The 15,107-nt window shown below is 59.5% G+C and overlaps 1 protein-coding gene across 2 annotated transcripts; it reads right to left on the bottom strand.

The window, feature by feature from the left end:
* Nucleotides 1–8,412: 8,412 nt before the first annotated feature.
* On the bottom strand, nt 8,413–13,357 carry LOC102570284 (natural killer cell receptor 2B4). 2 transcript variants are annotated; one of them, XM_014605373.3, is made up of 4 exons: nt 13,172–13,357; nt 12,527–12,841; nt 12,158–12,445; nt 8,413–10,196 (listed from the first exon to the last, which is right to left on the bottom strand). In XM_014605373.3, the coding sequence occupies exons 1-4, from the start codon at nt 13,227–13,229 to the stop codon at nt 10,060–10,062; spliced, it is 798 nt and encodes a 265-aa protein (XP_014460859.2). In that variant the 5' UTR covers nt 13,230–13,357; the 3' UTR covers nt 8,413–10,059. The 2 variants fall into 2 exon arrangements, with proteins under 2 accessions (XP_014460859.2, XP_059574225.1); XM_059718242.1 differs by having other exon boundaries at nt 12,158–12,841.
* Between the last annotated feature and the right edge of the window lie 1,750 nt (nt 13,358–15,107).

Below are 15,107 nucleotides of genomic sequence, written 5' to 3'. Positions count from 1 at the left end.
AAAAGGGACCCGGGGCGGGGGCGGCAGAGAGCCCGGCACGAAGGGAGGTTGGAGGGCCCCTGAGGTCTGTGGTGCAAGCGGATGGGGCCGTGGGGGAGGAGGCTCGACCCTGGCAGGGTTCAGACACACAGACCTGCGGAGGAGGAACTTACTCAGAGGCTGCAGCTTTTTTTATTGTTTGTTGTAAAAGTATCTCATATATTTATAAAGTTATGTATATACACACCTTGTAGTCACTGTTCATTACCTCCTTAACCCACCAGTAGAAAGCCCGCGCACCGTTATAATAGAGGCACCCCAGAATAGCGCTCCCACGCAGGGGTCTCAAGGCATCGTCTCCCTCCAGCCCCGTCTCAGTCCAGTCCCTGAACACAGGGGTTGAGACTCAGTTTATTCGCTGTCCCTTTCGCAGGAGGACCCACCGCTGTGGTCACTGCTGCTGTCCTCATTGCTGTCTTCCACTCTGGTTGTCTCCACCTCCGCTTTGCTGCCACTATTTCCTTCCCCAGGGTCTTGACAGCTCCTGTTCCAGGTGTCCCCCTGCCAGATGGATTTGGCTGCATCCTCACCGTCCTCTGCTACCAGTTTCTAGTAGTAGCACTGGAGTTTGCTCAAAGCCATTTTAACACGGTCTACCACCTCGAGGTTCATGTGCCTGTACCTCAGGAGGTGCCTGGACTTCCACAGAGCGCTCCTGACGCAGGACATGAACTGATGGAAGTGTGCGACAGGCTCCCTGGGGTTTAGTCAGGTGCCTGTGAAGCGCCGCCTCTCTTCACAGCTGTCCAACCCCTATTACTGCTTCGCACAGCCGCTTTACCTTCTTCCACACCTCCTTGGTGAAGGAGCAGAGTCATAGGAGGTGATCGATAGTGTGTGGCACCTTGGCAGATTGCCTTTGGGCATCTCAGTCTCCATGGTTGCCCCTCTCTATGTCTTCGGATGCAGCTGCCCCTCATGGCTCCTTGGATGGGAGAGGAGCAATGCCAGGAGCACTCTAGGGTGAGCCCCAGCCATGACCAGCTCTCCCGGGCCAGGGACAGACAGCTGCAAGGACACAAGCTCCCCATGCCAGGCACCAGCCTAGCTCACTGCACCACCTTTTCCTCCAATTTTTGACCACTCTGTACTGATATGGGGCCAGGGGGATGGGCGTTGACCACTATGCCCCCACACCTCCAGCCTGTCTAGTCCAGGTGGAATCAGACACTGGCGTCAAGAACAGGGCACCAGGTCCCTGAGTGCCAGGGCTTGAAGCTGTGCCCTGGCAAGGGCAGGTCCTAGGTGCTGGGCTGCTGGGACCTCCCCACCCAAGCACCATCAGTCAGTGCAGAGGGTGGAAAGGGGCAGACTTCTGCAGTTTTTGGGCCAGTCTTGGATCTATGAAGCAGCTGAATTCCTGGGTCCGGAGGCTTCGCTGCACTGTGCCAGTAAGGGCTGCGCTGCATTGGATGAGGGGCCAAGCACAGGCCACTCCTAGGCAGCATCAGTTTGTGCTGCCTGGGTCTGTGGGCCCCTGCACCCAGCCAGTCCGTGCCCTGCAGTGTTGGCGCCAGGGTCTACAGGCCCCACTGGGTGGGGAGGAGGCAGCTGTAGGGGACTATCTGCTCTAAGGTGCCCATGTGCCTGCAGTGCTAGGGGGATGCATGAGGGACTGGCCTTGGGTGCTGGGATTTGGACCCCCACAGACCAACCAGCTGCTTCTCCTCTATGCTGGAGACTGGAAAGGAACCCCTTTGCAGCTGCAGACAAACACCTCCCTCAGTCCCTCCCAGAGGGGAGTAGTGCCAGTTGGCTTGGTCCTGCACATACCTGTTTTGGCTGCTTTCCAGCCACAATGTGCCCCACCATGGTCCTGGTGATTAGCATCCCCAGCACCCACAGCAGGATGAGCTTCTTGGCCTAGCAGTAGGACAGCCAGGAGACCTGGGCAGGCAGATTTGCTGGAACTAGAGCAAGGCAGAGGGTCAGAGGCAGGGGGAAGTGTCTGGTGCTGACCCACAGTGGTTGCCCTGGGGTGCAGTGGGGATGGGGCCAGCCCCTGGGATGTTTCCAGGGGAAGGAGGAGCCCTGCAGGGAGCTTGGATGCTGGGCCCTCCCTGCACAGAGATGGTGCATGTGGCTCCCTGGGTAGCAGGGTGAGGGGGAATGGACATGGGGAGGGGGGTGGCAGTGCTTGCCTAAAGTCAGGTGCCTCGGGGTGGCAACCCTGGCACGCTGAGGCCCATTCTCCCCACGCGTGGGTTGTGCAGGGCTTCCCCACAGACCATGTTACCTGCACAAAGGGGCTTGACAGAGGCCATCATGGAGCTATTCCTGGCGGGGTTCTGCACTGTGCACGTGATGTTTATCAGAAGATCTGGGTGAGAGATTTTCACGGTGGATCCTTGAGTAGTCATACTGGGGGGCTCCAGGGGGCTCCAGTTGCAGATCACATTGTTGCCTTTGTTGGGGACGGTGCAGCTCAGGGAGATGTTCAAGGGTCCATTCACACAGCTCTGGGCATTGCAGGGAATTGTGGGCTGGGGCAGTCGCTCTGCAGGGGGAGAAAAGGGACCAAAATGGGAGGTTACAGGTGTGAAGGGAAGAAAAAGACAGCCTGCAAGTGTCTCCCTGAAACACTACCGGGAGAGCAGACCCCCTAAGACCAGCAGGTGACAAAGCACACAAGAGAAAGGCCTATTAGCCCCTTCTGGCAATGTTGGTTGGGTCCCCGTAGGAGGGTCCTGGGGTTGGAAGACCCCCACAGGGATGTGTCCTATGTCAGATAGCCTTGGTGACTGATATTTCTATCTAGGGCTCGTTGCTCAGAAATATCCATGCTTGTGAGCTCTTAGCATGGAGGTGACAAGGGCTTTGCACAACACGTCTTCACTCCGGCTGCAGCTGTAACCCTCAGAGCCGGGATTTGTCCACTGCCCCCCGCTTGGCTGATATGTGGGGAAAGCAGAGACTGCTTCCCTGGACAGGGGCACAGAAATACTAGTGCTAATCCTCCCCTTCCATAGGTGGGGATTCACATCCCTATGGGGATATCCATCAACATACCTGTGCCCTTCCAGACCTGGGCTGTCACACTTCAAATGTAGGGGAAAGATTACTGTGGTGGCTCAGTGGGCAGAGAGTGTTTAGCTCCTACATTACCCGAGTTATCTGTGCTACAGAGTTGAAAAAAAAATAGCATGCACTGTAGATGCGCAGTGTGAAGAGCCTGATGAATGGTCCTGTGTTGATGACTTTAGCTGTGTAGGACCCCACGTCCTCCAGCCTCATTACTGGTGATTTGCAGTGAGAGGCCGTTGTTGGGGAAATGCAGGCATTTCCTATAGCACCTGTTTGTCACAATGACAGCTGAGGGGTCTCCTGGTGCCAGCTTTGCTAGACTGTCTGTGTCAATAATCCAGGCAGCAGCCTCTAATTTCTCCCTCAAGAGAAAACATGAACATCTCCCCCAGGGTCCCCACCAGCTTATTTGGGGCTGTGTCTGCACCTGTTCTGGACCATTCTGCACTTGACGGGGAACAAAGCGGATTCAGGGTGATGGGGTTGGACCGCACTGCAGACACAGGCATTCCTCTCCTCAGCCCCTGGTACCCATGCCTGCAGCGCCTAGGTCCTGCCTGCTCCCAGGGGCCTGTCCTCAACCTGCAGCAGGGCTGTGGCTTTACACCTCACCCTGGGTGCTCCTGCCTGCTCTGAGCCTGGTGCTGGTGAGGGGCCCTGACCCTGGGATAGGCACTGGGATGCAAGGTCCCTGTCCCCAGACAGGGAGGGGGAGCTCTGAGCTCTTGTGCCCCCTGCGCTGGCCTTTACCTGCTGACTGCCCCAAGCTGCTGCCTCGCCATGCCTTTGCCCCAGCAACAACATGAGCTCCCCACACCAGGCACCAGCCCCAGGGCACTGCAAGGAGGAGCCCAGCTCCCTGGACTTTCTTCTACTCCACCTTTGAAGTGGCTGTGCTGATACTGGGCCAGGGAGGTGACCTGTGACCCCTGTGCTCCCACCCCTGCAGCCTGTCTCCACCCAGGCAGGGTTAGTCACCAGCTCCAAATGCAGGGCAGCACGTCCCAGGCTCTGAGCTATATCCTGGGCTGCTGGGACACCCTCACCCCCAGCAGCACCAGTCTGAGCAGACAGTGGAAAAGGGGAACTCCTGCAGTTTTGGGGCCCTTCTTGGATCCACCAGGCAGCTGCACTCCTGGGTCCTGAGGCTTCACTGCACTGTGCCAGGAAGTACAGTGCTGGGCTGGATGAGGGGCCAAGCAGGGGCCGCCCCAGGGCAGCAGCGGTTTGTGCAGCCCATTTCTGTGGGCCCCTGTGCCCAGTCAGTCCCTGCCCTGCAGACTGGGTGCTGAGGTCTGCTGACCCTGCTGGACAGGGGAGGCAGCCATGGGGGTAACCTCTTACAGGGTGCCCATGTGCCCGTAGTGCCAGAATCAGACCCCCACAGACCCACCCACTGCTTCTCTGCCATGCCACTGCTGGGAGAGGCACCCCTTGGAGGGTGCAGACAAATGCCTCCCCCATCCCTCCCATTCCAGGGGGGAGCAGGGCTGGTTAGTTGGGCCCTGCTCAGTCCCATTTTGGCTGCTTGACAGCCACAATATGCACCACCAGGGTCCCAGTGATCAGCACCCCCAGCATCAGGAGCAGGATGAGCCCCTTGGCTTAGAAGAGAGTGGGGGACAAGGGGGAGCGACCCGTGCTGCCTGGCTGAGGCTGCTCTGGGAGGACAGGGCCAGCACGTGGGCTGCTTTCAGAAGGAGATGAAGCCCTGCAGGGAGCTGCTCCATGGCATGCCTGAGGGGTTTTAACCTCCTGAGGCACCAAGTGCTGTCTTCCCCATCAGTGCTGGATTTAGGTTTAAGCTACTTAAATTACAGTTTAGGGCAGGGATGGGCAAAATGCAGCCTGGGAACTGGATGCAGCCCTACAGGCCATTCTATCTGGCCCATGTGGCCCCTAAAATTTTTTTAAAAATTAATATTAATCTGCCCTAAGCTGCCTGACATGCAGCCCTCAATGACTTGCTGAAATGCAGGAAACAGCCTTCTGCCCAAAATAATTGCCTGCCTCTGGTTTAGGGCCTCTCAATATGAGAGGCCTCTAAATAAAAAAAACCCAACAAAACTGGACATTTTAATTCTGGTAAAAATATACATATATATGGCTCCACATTTATTATTCATATTGAGTTCATAAATTTGTGCAGAAATAACAAGTATTCATCTTAAAATTTCATGAAAATCCATTTTTGTGGATTTCATGGATTATTTTTATTGTATGGGGACTCTTAAAATGGGCATAGTTTATATGGGCATGTCATAATCCGGCACTGCTTCCATGCACCCCACAGACCCAAGCAGCAGTCCCCCATGTGTAAAATTCTCCCACAAGGAGATTTCCGAAGTGGCAAAAGCTTCTTTCCAAAATGAAAAGAACTCCCCATCACCATGATTTCCCATTTCAAATCCACATGAAGACCCAATCCTCTTCAACTGAGAACAGAAACCTTCAGAGGACAAGTAGCAGATGCTACCATGCCTGCTAGGCTGTTTGCAGGCTGCCTGCCTTTGGTGTCTGTGCAGATCTCGGTGTTAATCCCTCACCCTTGGTATGAGGGATAATGCTAATACAGGTGCAAGTGCCCATGTGGCTGCAGCTCCCCAAAACTCCCGTGCTGGGGCAGTACTCGAACAAAATGGCACCATGGCAAGACCAAAGACTGTCCCTGCCTTGCAGAATTTGTGCAGAAATTTGTGCAGAATTTGTGCAGAAATAACAATTTGAGAGCAGCCTCAAATAACAATAACAATTGAGAGCAGCCTGCATTCAATTCAGGGATACCCAGAGAGGTGGGCCAGTCTCCATCCTTGGAGGTTTTAAAGGCCCGGCTAGACAAAGAATTGGCTGTGATAATGTACCTGGAGTTGGTCCTGCTTTGAGCAGGGCTTGGACTAGATGTGACCTCCTGAGGTCTGTTCCCACCCTCATTTTCTGTGATTCTATAACCTCTCCTGGCTGCACCAGGGGCAAATGCAGTCCCTTGGCACTTCTCCTCTGTTTCCAAACTCAGGGTAAGGCACAGCAGAAAAGGACAGAGAGCTTCTTCCATCACGGCAGGCATCTGAAGAGTGAGCAGGCAACAGGGAGCCAGGCTGGAAGTAGTCAGAAAGAGACATGAGCAAGGAGGAACCAGGCCGACTTCTCCATGGAGGGCTCCATCCTGCAGGTCCTGAGTGCCTGCAGGTGCATCCAACAGGGAAGTCGTTACTAGAAGGCAGAATTGCTTCCAGTGAGACTGAGCCATGCAGACACCCACAAACAGCAAAAGCATCAAGTACTGAAGCAGACCTGAGTGAGTCAGAGGGATGTGGTTACACGCCAGGAGGGTTTGACGTACAGCGGCTTTTCAGGGGGGGCTTTGCACCTGCCTTGATACGGTGGGAACTTGAAGAGACATGAGCGAGAGGCATCCTCACACATCAGACACTTCCACCACAGTGGCTACATGCTTCCTGCCTCACGCTCCTTCTCCTCTGCAGTCAGGCACTGGCCATACAGGGTGCAGAGTGCGCACTGCACTGCCAAGAAGTGTGTAAAGATGCAGAGGAGAAAATCTCATACCGGTTCTGTCACCTCTTTAGCAGAAAATACCAGCACAGAGACTGTCGTGAAGGTGGGGGCAGGGGGAGCTGGAGGATGGACGTGTGCAGGGAGCACCTGCACCTGCACTGTGAGGTGAATGGTAACATTGCCCTTGGCACCTATGGCATGAGAGCAATTGTGAGGGACCTTCCCTGCAATGCCTTGTCCACAGGCCATATTGCCCCTTTCTTGGTGAGGCGCTTTTAAGAGACTCAGGAGCTCCTGCTGCCATGGAGCTATCTGGACCTGGTGTCTGGACAAGCACCTTCTGGACCATCCTACCTGCAAACATCCTCCACCCCCAGCTGGGGCTTCAGATGCTTCCAAATCTTTTGGCGGGCATCCCACCTGCAGGCCCAAGCTGGAGGGCTTGGGGTTTGGGTGCCTCCAAGTTTTGCTTGCCCTCAGCCGTATGGCCACAGGACCATGCTAAGAAGGAGTCTCCCTTTTCCATGAAGTCCGGTGTAGCCAAGATCTTCCCGCTGGAAGTGAAGGCAGGAGACTAACTCTGCATTACCCGGGGCAGGGTACCACCCCGCCCAGAAAGAGCTGCTCGCCGCTAGGAGGAAACCCGCCTGCCCGGGCACGGTCTTTCCCCGGACAGGTGAGGCCAGGAGGGGCAGGAGGCGGCGCGGGGCCCCGGGCATCCCGGGCACGGCGCTGGGCGGCCGCAGGTGCGGGGCCTGGAGGCGGCGGCGCACGGACACCGCTCCCGGCCGGACACGGGCTCCCCGGGCCCGGCCCGGCGCGGCGAGCGGCGCACACGGAGGGGCCCGGCCCGGGCTGCCCGCGGGGAAGGCGGCGGCGGCGGCGGCACCGGGGCCAGGAGCTCCCCGCGCGGGGTCAGCGCCGAGCCCCACGGCCCGCGTCCAGCGCCGAGCACCGGGGCTGCCCTGCTGCCGGCCCGGCCCGGCCCGGCCCCCGGCTCCAAGGGCCCGGCCTGGCCGCCAGCTCTGCCCGTGCCTCTGCCCTGCAGCCCCGGCCTGGCCCGGGCACGGAACGCATGTCAGGCGGAGCAGCAGCGTCCGCGGCGCGGAGCACGCACGAGGAGCCGGGGCTGCCCCTGGGTGTCCGGCCCGGGCCCGGGCAGCGAGGCCGGCGCGGGGCGGGGCGAGGAGCGGCCGGGAAGGCAGCCCGGAGCCGGCTCACCTGGGAGCCCAACGAGCTGCAGCTGCCCCGGGCTGTAAGCGTCTCCCTGGCGTCCTTCCTCCGCATGATTTGATCACCCCTCCCGCAGCACATAACGGCCCCTGCCCCCGCTGCCTGCTGCCACCCCCGCCCTGCCCCGCCTGGCCAGATGCCCCGGGCACCGCTGCCCCCGGGAGTTGCTACAAGAGGCACCGGGCAGCTCAGCCTGGACAGAGGTGGACACGGCTGGGGGGCAGGGAGCATCCCTGGCGAGCTGGGGGCAGTGAGGCAAGGGTTAGGCAGGGGCGGGGTTACCGGCGGGGGGCCCTGGGGCTGTGCCAGGCAGCGATGCAGCGCCCAACGTGCTGGCACTAGGCCAGGCTGTCCTGGGGGGTCCCCAGGACTGGCAACTGCTGTCTGAGTGCCAGGCAGAGGCAGGAGGAGCTTGAGGCTGGAGCCTTCCTCCTCCTGGGGACAGCATCAGTCCCCCTCTGCTCCAAACTGGTGTGGATGCAGGGACAGCAGTGCCCCTGATGTCATGAGTGCGCGGGGGTGGGGGGAGCTGTTGCATCCAGTGACACTGTATTGGGTCTTGTACCAGGTACGGATACACGGGTTTCCTAAACTAGAAGCAAGTTTATTGAACCCTTTCAGATACAACACTGAAGGAAATATGAAGCATTTTCAGCAATTATCTTTTAGAATTGTAATTAGTCAGAAGCAAAAAAACCAGATGCTCACCACCCCAAGGTTGAACGGAGGCGACGTCTCTGGATGGGCAGTCTGTGAGGTTTTGTCCCAGGTTCCCGACTCCTTCGTCTGAGTTCTGGATCTTGGATCGGTGACCGGATCGCCCAGGACTAGGTGCAGAAGGGTCCGTGCCCTCTCCTTTCTTTACATACCAGATAGCTTACATTTCTTAATACAGAAAATCAACTTAAGCCTACCTTCTAATGCATATTAATCATTTTACTTGTGTTTGCCAAATACGGTTACCTTTGGGATCCTCTATTCCGAGGTGATGTTGGCATTCTTAGGTGGGGGTTGGTTTGCTCTTTAGTCCACGCTATATTTACACAATTTCGTAAGCCAACTTCCCGATTTGTTTTCGGGCAGGGACAGTATTTTTCCACCAGCTCCTTTCACTAGATGCTTGTCTCGACCGCAAATCAAGCTAAGCACGGAGCTTAAGCTCAGCACAAAGTTCAAAACCGGCGCCTGGAGGCCTCTGGCTAATAGCACACCGAGCAATCCCTGTGGGGGTGTAGCATTTGCCGGGCCTCTGATGTTGAGTCAGGTGTCCGTACAAGGCCGCCTCCCTCCTTACGAGCCTGAGCGCTGCCAGCTCTTGGCAGAGCCGGTTTACCTTGTGTATGGCCAGAGCCACACGAGGTGGTGGATGGTCTCTGCTGCACCTCGGCAGATTTCCCTGGGGAAGCTGGCTCGAGTCGGGAGCTTGGCGGCCGTGAGTGGGGAGCTCCCGCGGATGCTGCTGGTGCTGTGGGGGCCGGGGGTGGCGAGCGCCCACCAGGGGCCGCCGACCACCCGCAGCCGCCGCCGGCAGTGTCGGCCGCAGCCAGCGGTGGTCACGGACCGCCCCAGATGCCGCCGGCGGTAGCGGGTCCACTGCCACGCTCAGGGGGTGCACATGCAGCCGCGTGCACCCTTACGCGTCGCCACTGCCCTGCGGGGCCCTGCTCCTAGGCTCAAGCCTGTGTAAAGCCTCCCCCTGGGCACCAGGGCCGGTGGCAGCAGGATGAGCACCTTGGCCCAGCAGGAGAGCAGTGCCCTGTCTGGGTGGAGGAGCAGGGGCCGGGCCGGGCCGGGGTGGGTGCAGTGGAGGCAGGCTTTCAAGGAGGGGTGGGAGATCCTGCCTCCCAGGGATGTTGGCACCCACAGAGCTGATGGCTGAACAAGCCCTGGGGGCCATGGTGCAACCTCATGGGTTCAGAGAGGCAGACAGAGCAGAGGAGGGAAAGTTTGTTTTGAGGTTGCTGCTCCCCCGGGACAGCGGTGTTGTGTCTTGCCCTTGTCTGTGGGTCCCTGAGCCCAGCCAGTGACTGCCTTGCAGACTGGGGGCCATGGTCTGTTGTCCCTGCCGGGCACGGTAGGAGGCAGCGATGGGGTGGCACTTCTCCTCCAGGGTGCCCGGCCCGCTTTAGGAACTGGTCTCTGTCACTCGGAGTCGGACCCCGCAGCCCACTGGCTGCTTCTCCTCCTTGCTGCAGCTTTTCTATCCTTCCCTCCCAGAGCAGAAGAGGGCTGGTGTGGGCTGGGCCCTGCTCAGTCCTGTTTCGGCTGCCTGCCAGCCATGATGTGCACTGCCACGGTTCCGGTGATCAGCACCCCCAGCACCAACAGCAGGATGAGCCCCTTGGCCTGGCAGTAGGACAGCGATGAGGCCTCAGCAAGTGTGTTTGCTGGAACAAGAGCAAGGCAGACGGTCAGAGCCAGGGGGAAGGGGCTGGTGCTGCCCCATGGTGTTTGCCCTGTTTGCTGCTTTTATAGGTGTTTATCCCCCAGTTCTGGGCACCGCACTTGAGTAGGGGTGTGGACAGCATTGAGAGGGTCCAGAGGTGGGCTACTCGCATGATCCAGGGACAGCAGGGCAGGCCCTACAAGGAGAGGCTACAGGACCTGAACCTGTTCAGCCTTCACAAGAGAAGGCTAAGAGGGGACCTGGTGGCCATCTATAAACTTACCAGGGGGGACCAGCAGGGAATGGGAGAGACCTTTTCCCCTGAGCACCTCCTGGAGTAACAAGGAATAATGGCCATAAGTTGTTAGAGAGTAGGTTCAGACTAGATATCAGGAGGCGCTACTTCACAGTCAGGGCGGCTAGGAGGAGCTGGAACCAACTTCCAAGGGAAGTATTGCTGGCTCCTACCCTGGGGGTCTTCAAGAGGAGGCTTGATGATTACCTAGGTGGGGTTATTTGAGGCCAGTTTCCTCTCCTGCCCAGGGCAGAGGGTCGGTCTAGGTCCCTGCAAGGTCCCTTCTGACCCGACATCTGTGAATCTACGAATTTTATGGCTTTAGTTGCGTAGGACCCCGCGTCCTCCGGCCTCAGGTCGGTGATGTGCAGTGCGAGGCCGGCGTTGGGGACACGCAGGCGGCCCCTATAGCGCCTGTCTGTGACAAGGACACTCGCGGGGTCTCTTGGTACCGCCGATGCTAGACTCTCTGTGCCAATCGTCCGGCCAACATTATCTAATGTCTCCCCTGCCGGGATCTCGAGAGGAAACGTGACCGTCTCCCCCGCGGTCCCGACCAGCTCTGTCGGGGCGGCGTCTGCACCGGCTCCGGACCATGCTGCACTTGTCGGGGAACGACACGGATTGAGGGCGACCCCCGCGCACACGGGCATTGCCCTGCCCAGCCCCGGGCACCCCTGCCCACACAGCCCCGCCCCGCCCCGCCCCGGCCGCTCCTGCCGCTCCGGGTGCAAGGTCCCTGTCCCGGCCGGGCAGGGGCAGGTCCGAGGCTGTCGTGCCGCCGGCCCCGGCCTTTGCCCCCGGCCTCCCCCGCCGCCGGCCCTGCCCCGCTGCGGGGCTCGCCCTGCCGGGAGCTCGGCGCTGCCCGCGCCCTTCCCGGGCCCTCCCGCCCCGGCCCGGCCCGGCCCGGCCGCGCTCCCCGGCCCGCGGCAGCGCCAGCAGGAGCAGGAGGAGGCGCGGGGCCCCGGCCATGCCGGGCACGGCGCTGGGCCGGCGGCTGCGGCCGCTCCGGGGAGGCGGCGGCTCCGGCCACGCTGCTCTCGGCCCGGGCCAAGCGGGAGGCGGCGGCCACGGACCCACAGCCCGCCCGGATCTGCCGGGGAACCAGCGGGCCCGGCTGGCCGGGGCCAGGGCGATGCGGCTGGGAGGACGGCGGGATCCCGGCGGCCCAGGACCCAGGGGCTGCCCCAGCCAGGACACAGGTGCGAGCCCCGGTCTTGCTGCCGGGTCTGACCCCGCCTGGGCAGGGACAGGACGCGGGGGGGCGGGGGGTGCGCGGGGTCCGCCGTGCCCTGCCCCGTGTGCGCACAGAGCGGGCGGAGGCCGGAGCAGGGCCCGGGCTCCTCCTTGCGCCTGGGGCTGGGCCCGGCTGGTTCCCGCTGCGGAGCTGGGGCCGGTTCCTGTCGGGGCAGCCCGGAGCCGCCTCCCTCCCCACCCGGCTTCCCACCAGGATCGCCAAGGCCGGAGACCCAGCCCCACCAGTCTGCCAGGCTCTCGGAGGAGCCAGACCGGGATGGAGGCTGGGGCAGCTAGAGCATCCTCACGGATGCTAGGCCCCTTCCTCTGGTTTCATTCAGGCCAGGCTCACGAACCAGCTCCATGGGAACCAGGAAAATGCTAAACATCCCTGTCCTCCCTCATATGTCCTGTGCAAAGGGGGCACTTACCTGTGTAGTTGCACAGTGGTTCGACATCGATGGTGGCCATGCCCCAGCTGATGGCATTGCTGGCATTGCAGCGATAGAAGGTGTTGCTGCTGCTTTTAGTGATCTCCAGCTGCAGATCAGCTTGATACTCTTCGAGCCTATGGTCCTCTGGGGCTGGCTGTGAAGATATACCTTGAGACCAGGTGTAGGTGACCCAGGCAGCTTTGGGCACCAAGCAGGACAGGGTAAGGTAGCACTGTCCATGCTCCTGGGAAGTAGATGCCTTGATGATGGGCTGCTGGATACGGTCTGGAAGGAGAAGTCCCAGTGAGAGGGGCTGGGTGCCCCGGGGAGAGCGGGGGGGGGGGGAAGCGGCACCCCCAAACTCACCAAGCACAAACAGCCGAAAATTATTGGTGATTCCAGAGCTATCCCCCAGCATCAGGTCCATGGTGTAGAGGCCACTTTCTTTCTCTGTGACCGAGTTAATCTTCAGCGAGAGATTCCCAGGGTGGAAAGAGACTCTGTCAGCAAAGATCAGTAATGGATTGGCTGAGGTACCCTTCTCATCGTGTCTGAGGATCCAGTAGCCCTCTAAATGCAGTTTCACTTTCCAGTTGATTGCCACCCAGGATGACGGCCATGTCTTGGGCTGTAGCTGAACCGTCTCCCCAACAGCAGCCATCACTTTTACTTCTTGGCATTCTGGGGGTTCAGAAGGGCAAGGGGGAGAGAACAGTTAGCAGACTTCTCAGCTTTTTAGAGAAATACAGGCGGTCGCACACTTCTCTCGGGTTCAAAGGGCATTTAGAGGCCATCTGTGTCTTGCATTTTCTACAGAACAAGTCAAAAAGATGCATCTCCCTGGAAACTCCTGCTCCTTTATGATACCTTCATCCTAGCCCAGGGCTCCCCTCTGCAAAGCATGGCACAAACACAGCTCGCAAAGACAGTCTCTGCTCCAAAGACACCCCTCTCCCATGCCTGAGTTCGCCCCAGGCTGCACCCGGGGAAGAGCAGCCCCTGGTCACTCACCTCCAGCTTGGAGGAGCAGAAGGAGGGAGAGCAGGAGGGGTTTGAGAGCTCCCTTCATCCCGGCTGAGCAATGCAGGTCAGGCAAGGGGAGACCAGCTGGTGGAGAGCAAAGTTATGTGGCCGGGCTGAAGAAGTCAGATTGAGAAATGATGATAATGAGGAAGCAGGCTGACTTCCCCTTTGAGTGTTCAGTCCTGCAGGCCCTGAGCACCCCAGAAGTGCAAGCAACCCTGCATAAAGCAAGGGAGAGGTGGCTTGAGTGGGGCTGGGCTGCAGCTCCATCACCCAGCAGCAGAGGAAGTGTGAGAAGACGCCCAGGGCAGTGTGACCAGATGCTGGGTTCCCCTTCCAGCACCCTCAGGCCCCAATCCTGCTGGGGTGTGTCAAAACCCTGACTCAGTGGTGCCTTCTGCAACATAGAAACCCCATCCCAACCCTGCCCACTGGCACTTCCTCCTGGTTTCTTCATGGCTGCACAAAGCAGGAACAGGCAGAGAAGTGCAGTGACAGGGTGAAACTTTGTGGAACAGATTTTTTTACTGGAGATTCATTACACAGGAATAAGGAAAGGGGCAGATTGGAGGATGGAAGCAGTTAACAGAGGGCAGAGGGGTTAATACTGCCATCCCCAGGTAGCTCAGCCAGGATCCATAGGGCTGCCCACCCTTTCCCCTCTCCCTAGCTCTGCTCCATGCTGTGATAGGAGGCAGTCTCAGCCCCAGCGTAGCCAAGAGCTTTCTGCGCTGAACTAGTGCAGTACAGGCTACTCCTGTTGTTGTTACCTGTCACAAAGGTCAAGACCCAGGCTTGAAGGCCACTGGGTCGCAACAGAGCACCCTGAGGGGTCCTTGCTGCTGGGTCCAAGCCTGTGTAAATCCTCCCCTTGGGCACCAGGGCCAGTATCTGCAAGAGCAGCAGGCCCAGCCCCTCGGCCCAGCAGTAGAGCGGTGCCTTGCCTGGATGGAGGAGCAGAAGCAGGGGCCATACTGGGCACCTGGGAGGCCACATCCCCAGGGCAGGTTTCCAAGGAGGGAAAGAAGGGCAGGGGCAGGTGGCAAGACAAGCCAGGAGCAACCCTCTGTCAGGGCTGGGCTGGACGGGGCTCACGGCAAAGGGGAAATAGTGTGGGGGGACCTTGGGCACTAGCCCTGGCAGTGGACACCGTGGCACGCAGGGACTTTGGCACAGGGAAGTCTGATGGCTGAGTGTGCCCTGAGGACTGTGGTGAAGGTAGTAGGGCTCTTTGGGAGGAGGTTGGGGAAGCATAGTCCATGGCAGAGTTCAGAGAAGCAGATAGGGATGAGGGGGGAAGTTTGTTTAAAGGCTTCAGCTGGCCCCAGGGCAGCAGTGTATTGTACTGCCCATGCCTGCAGGCCCCTGAGCCCAGCCAGTCCCTGCCCTGCAGACTGGGGGCCAGGGTCTGGTGGCCCCCCTGGGCAGGGGAGGAGGCAGCCTTGGGGTACCCTCTGCTCCAGGGTGCCTGTGGACCTGCAGTGCCGGATGCTGCATCCAGGACTAGATTCTGGCACTGGGACACAGACCCCAGACACCCACCGGCAACTTCTTCTCCATGCTTCAGCCTCCTTATTTCCCACAGGGTAGCAAGGCCTGCGTGGGCTGTGCCCTGTTCAGTCCTGTTTCACCTGCTTGCCAGCCACGATGTGCTCCTCCATGGTCCCAATGATCAGCGCCCCCAGCACCAGCAGCAGGACGAGCCCCTTGGCCTGGTAGTAGGACAGCGATGAGGAGTGGGAGGGTGGTTGTGCTGGAACTATAGCAAGGCAGCGGCTCAGATCTGGGGAAAGTGGCTGGTGCTGCCCCATGGTGTTTGCCCTGCAGGGCAGTGGGGTTGGAGACAGCCCTTGGGGTGCTTCCAGGGGGAGGAAGAGCCCCACCAGGAGGTCAGGGCTGGGCTGTCCCTGCACAGAGATAGTGT

Source organism: Alligator mississippiensis, chromosome 15 (assembly GCF_030867095.1).
Source record: "Alligator mississippiensis isolate rAllMis1 chromosome 15, rAllMis1, whole genome shotgun sequence".
Classification (NCBI taxonomy): domain Eukaryota; kingdom Metazoa; phylum Chordata; order Crocodylia; family Alligatoridae; genus Alligator; species Alligator mississippiensis.
Note: the sequence above shows the minus strand (reverse complement) of the source record. Positions and strands in the feature narration are given on the sequence as shown.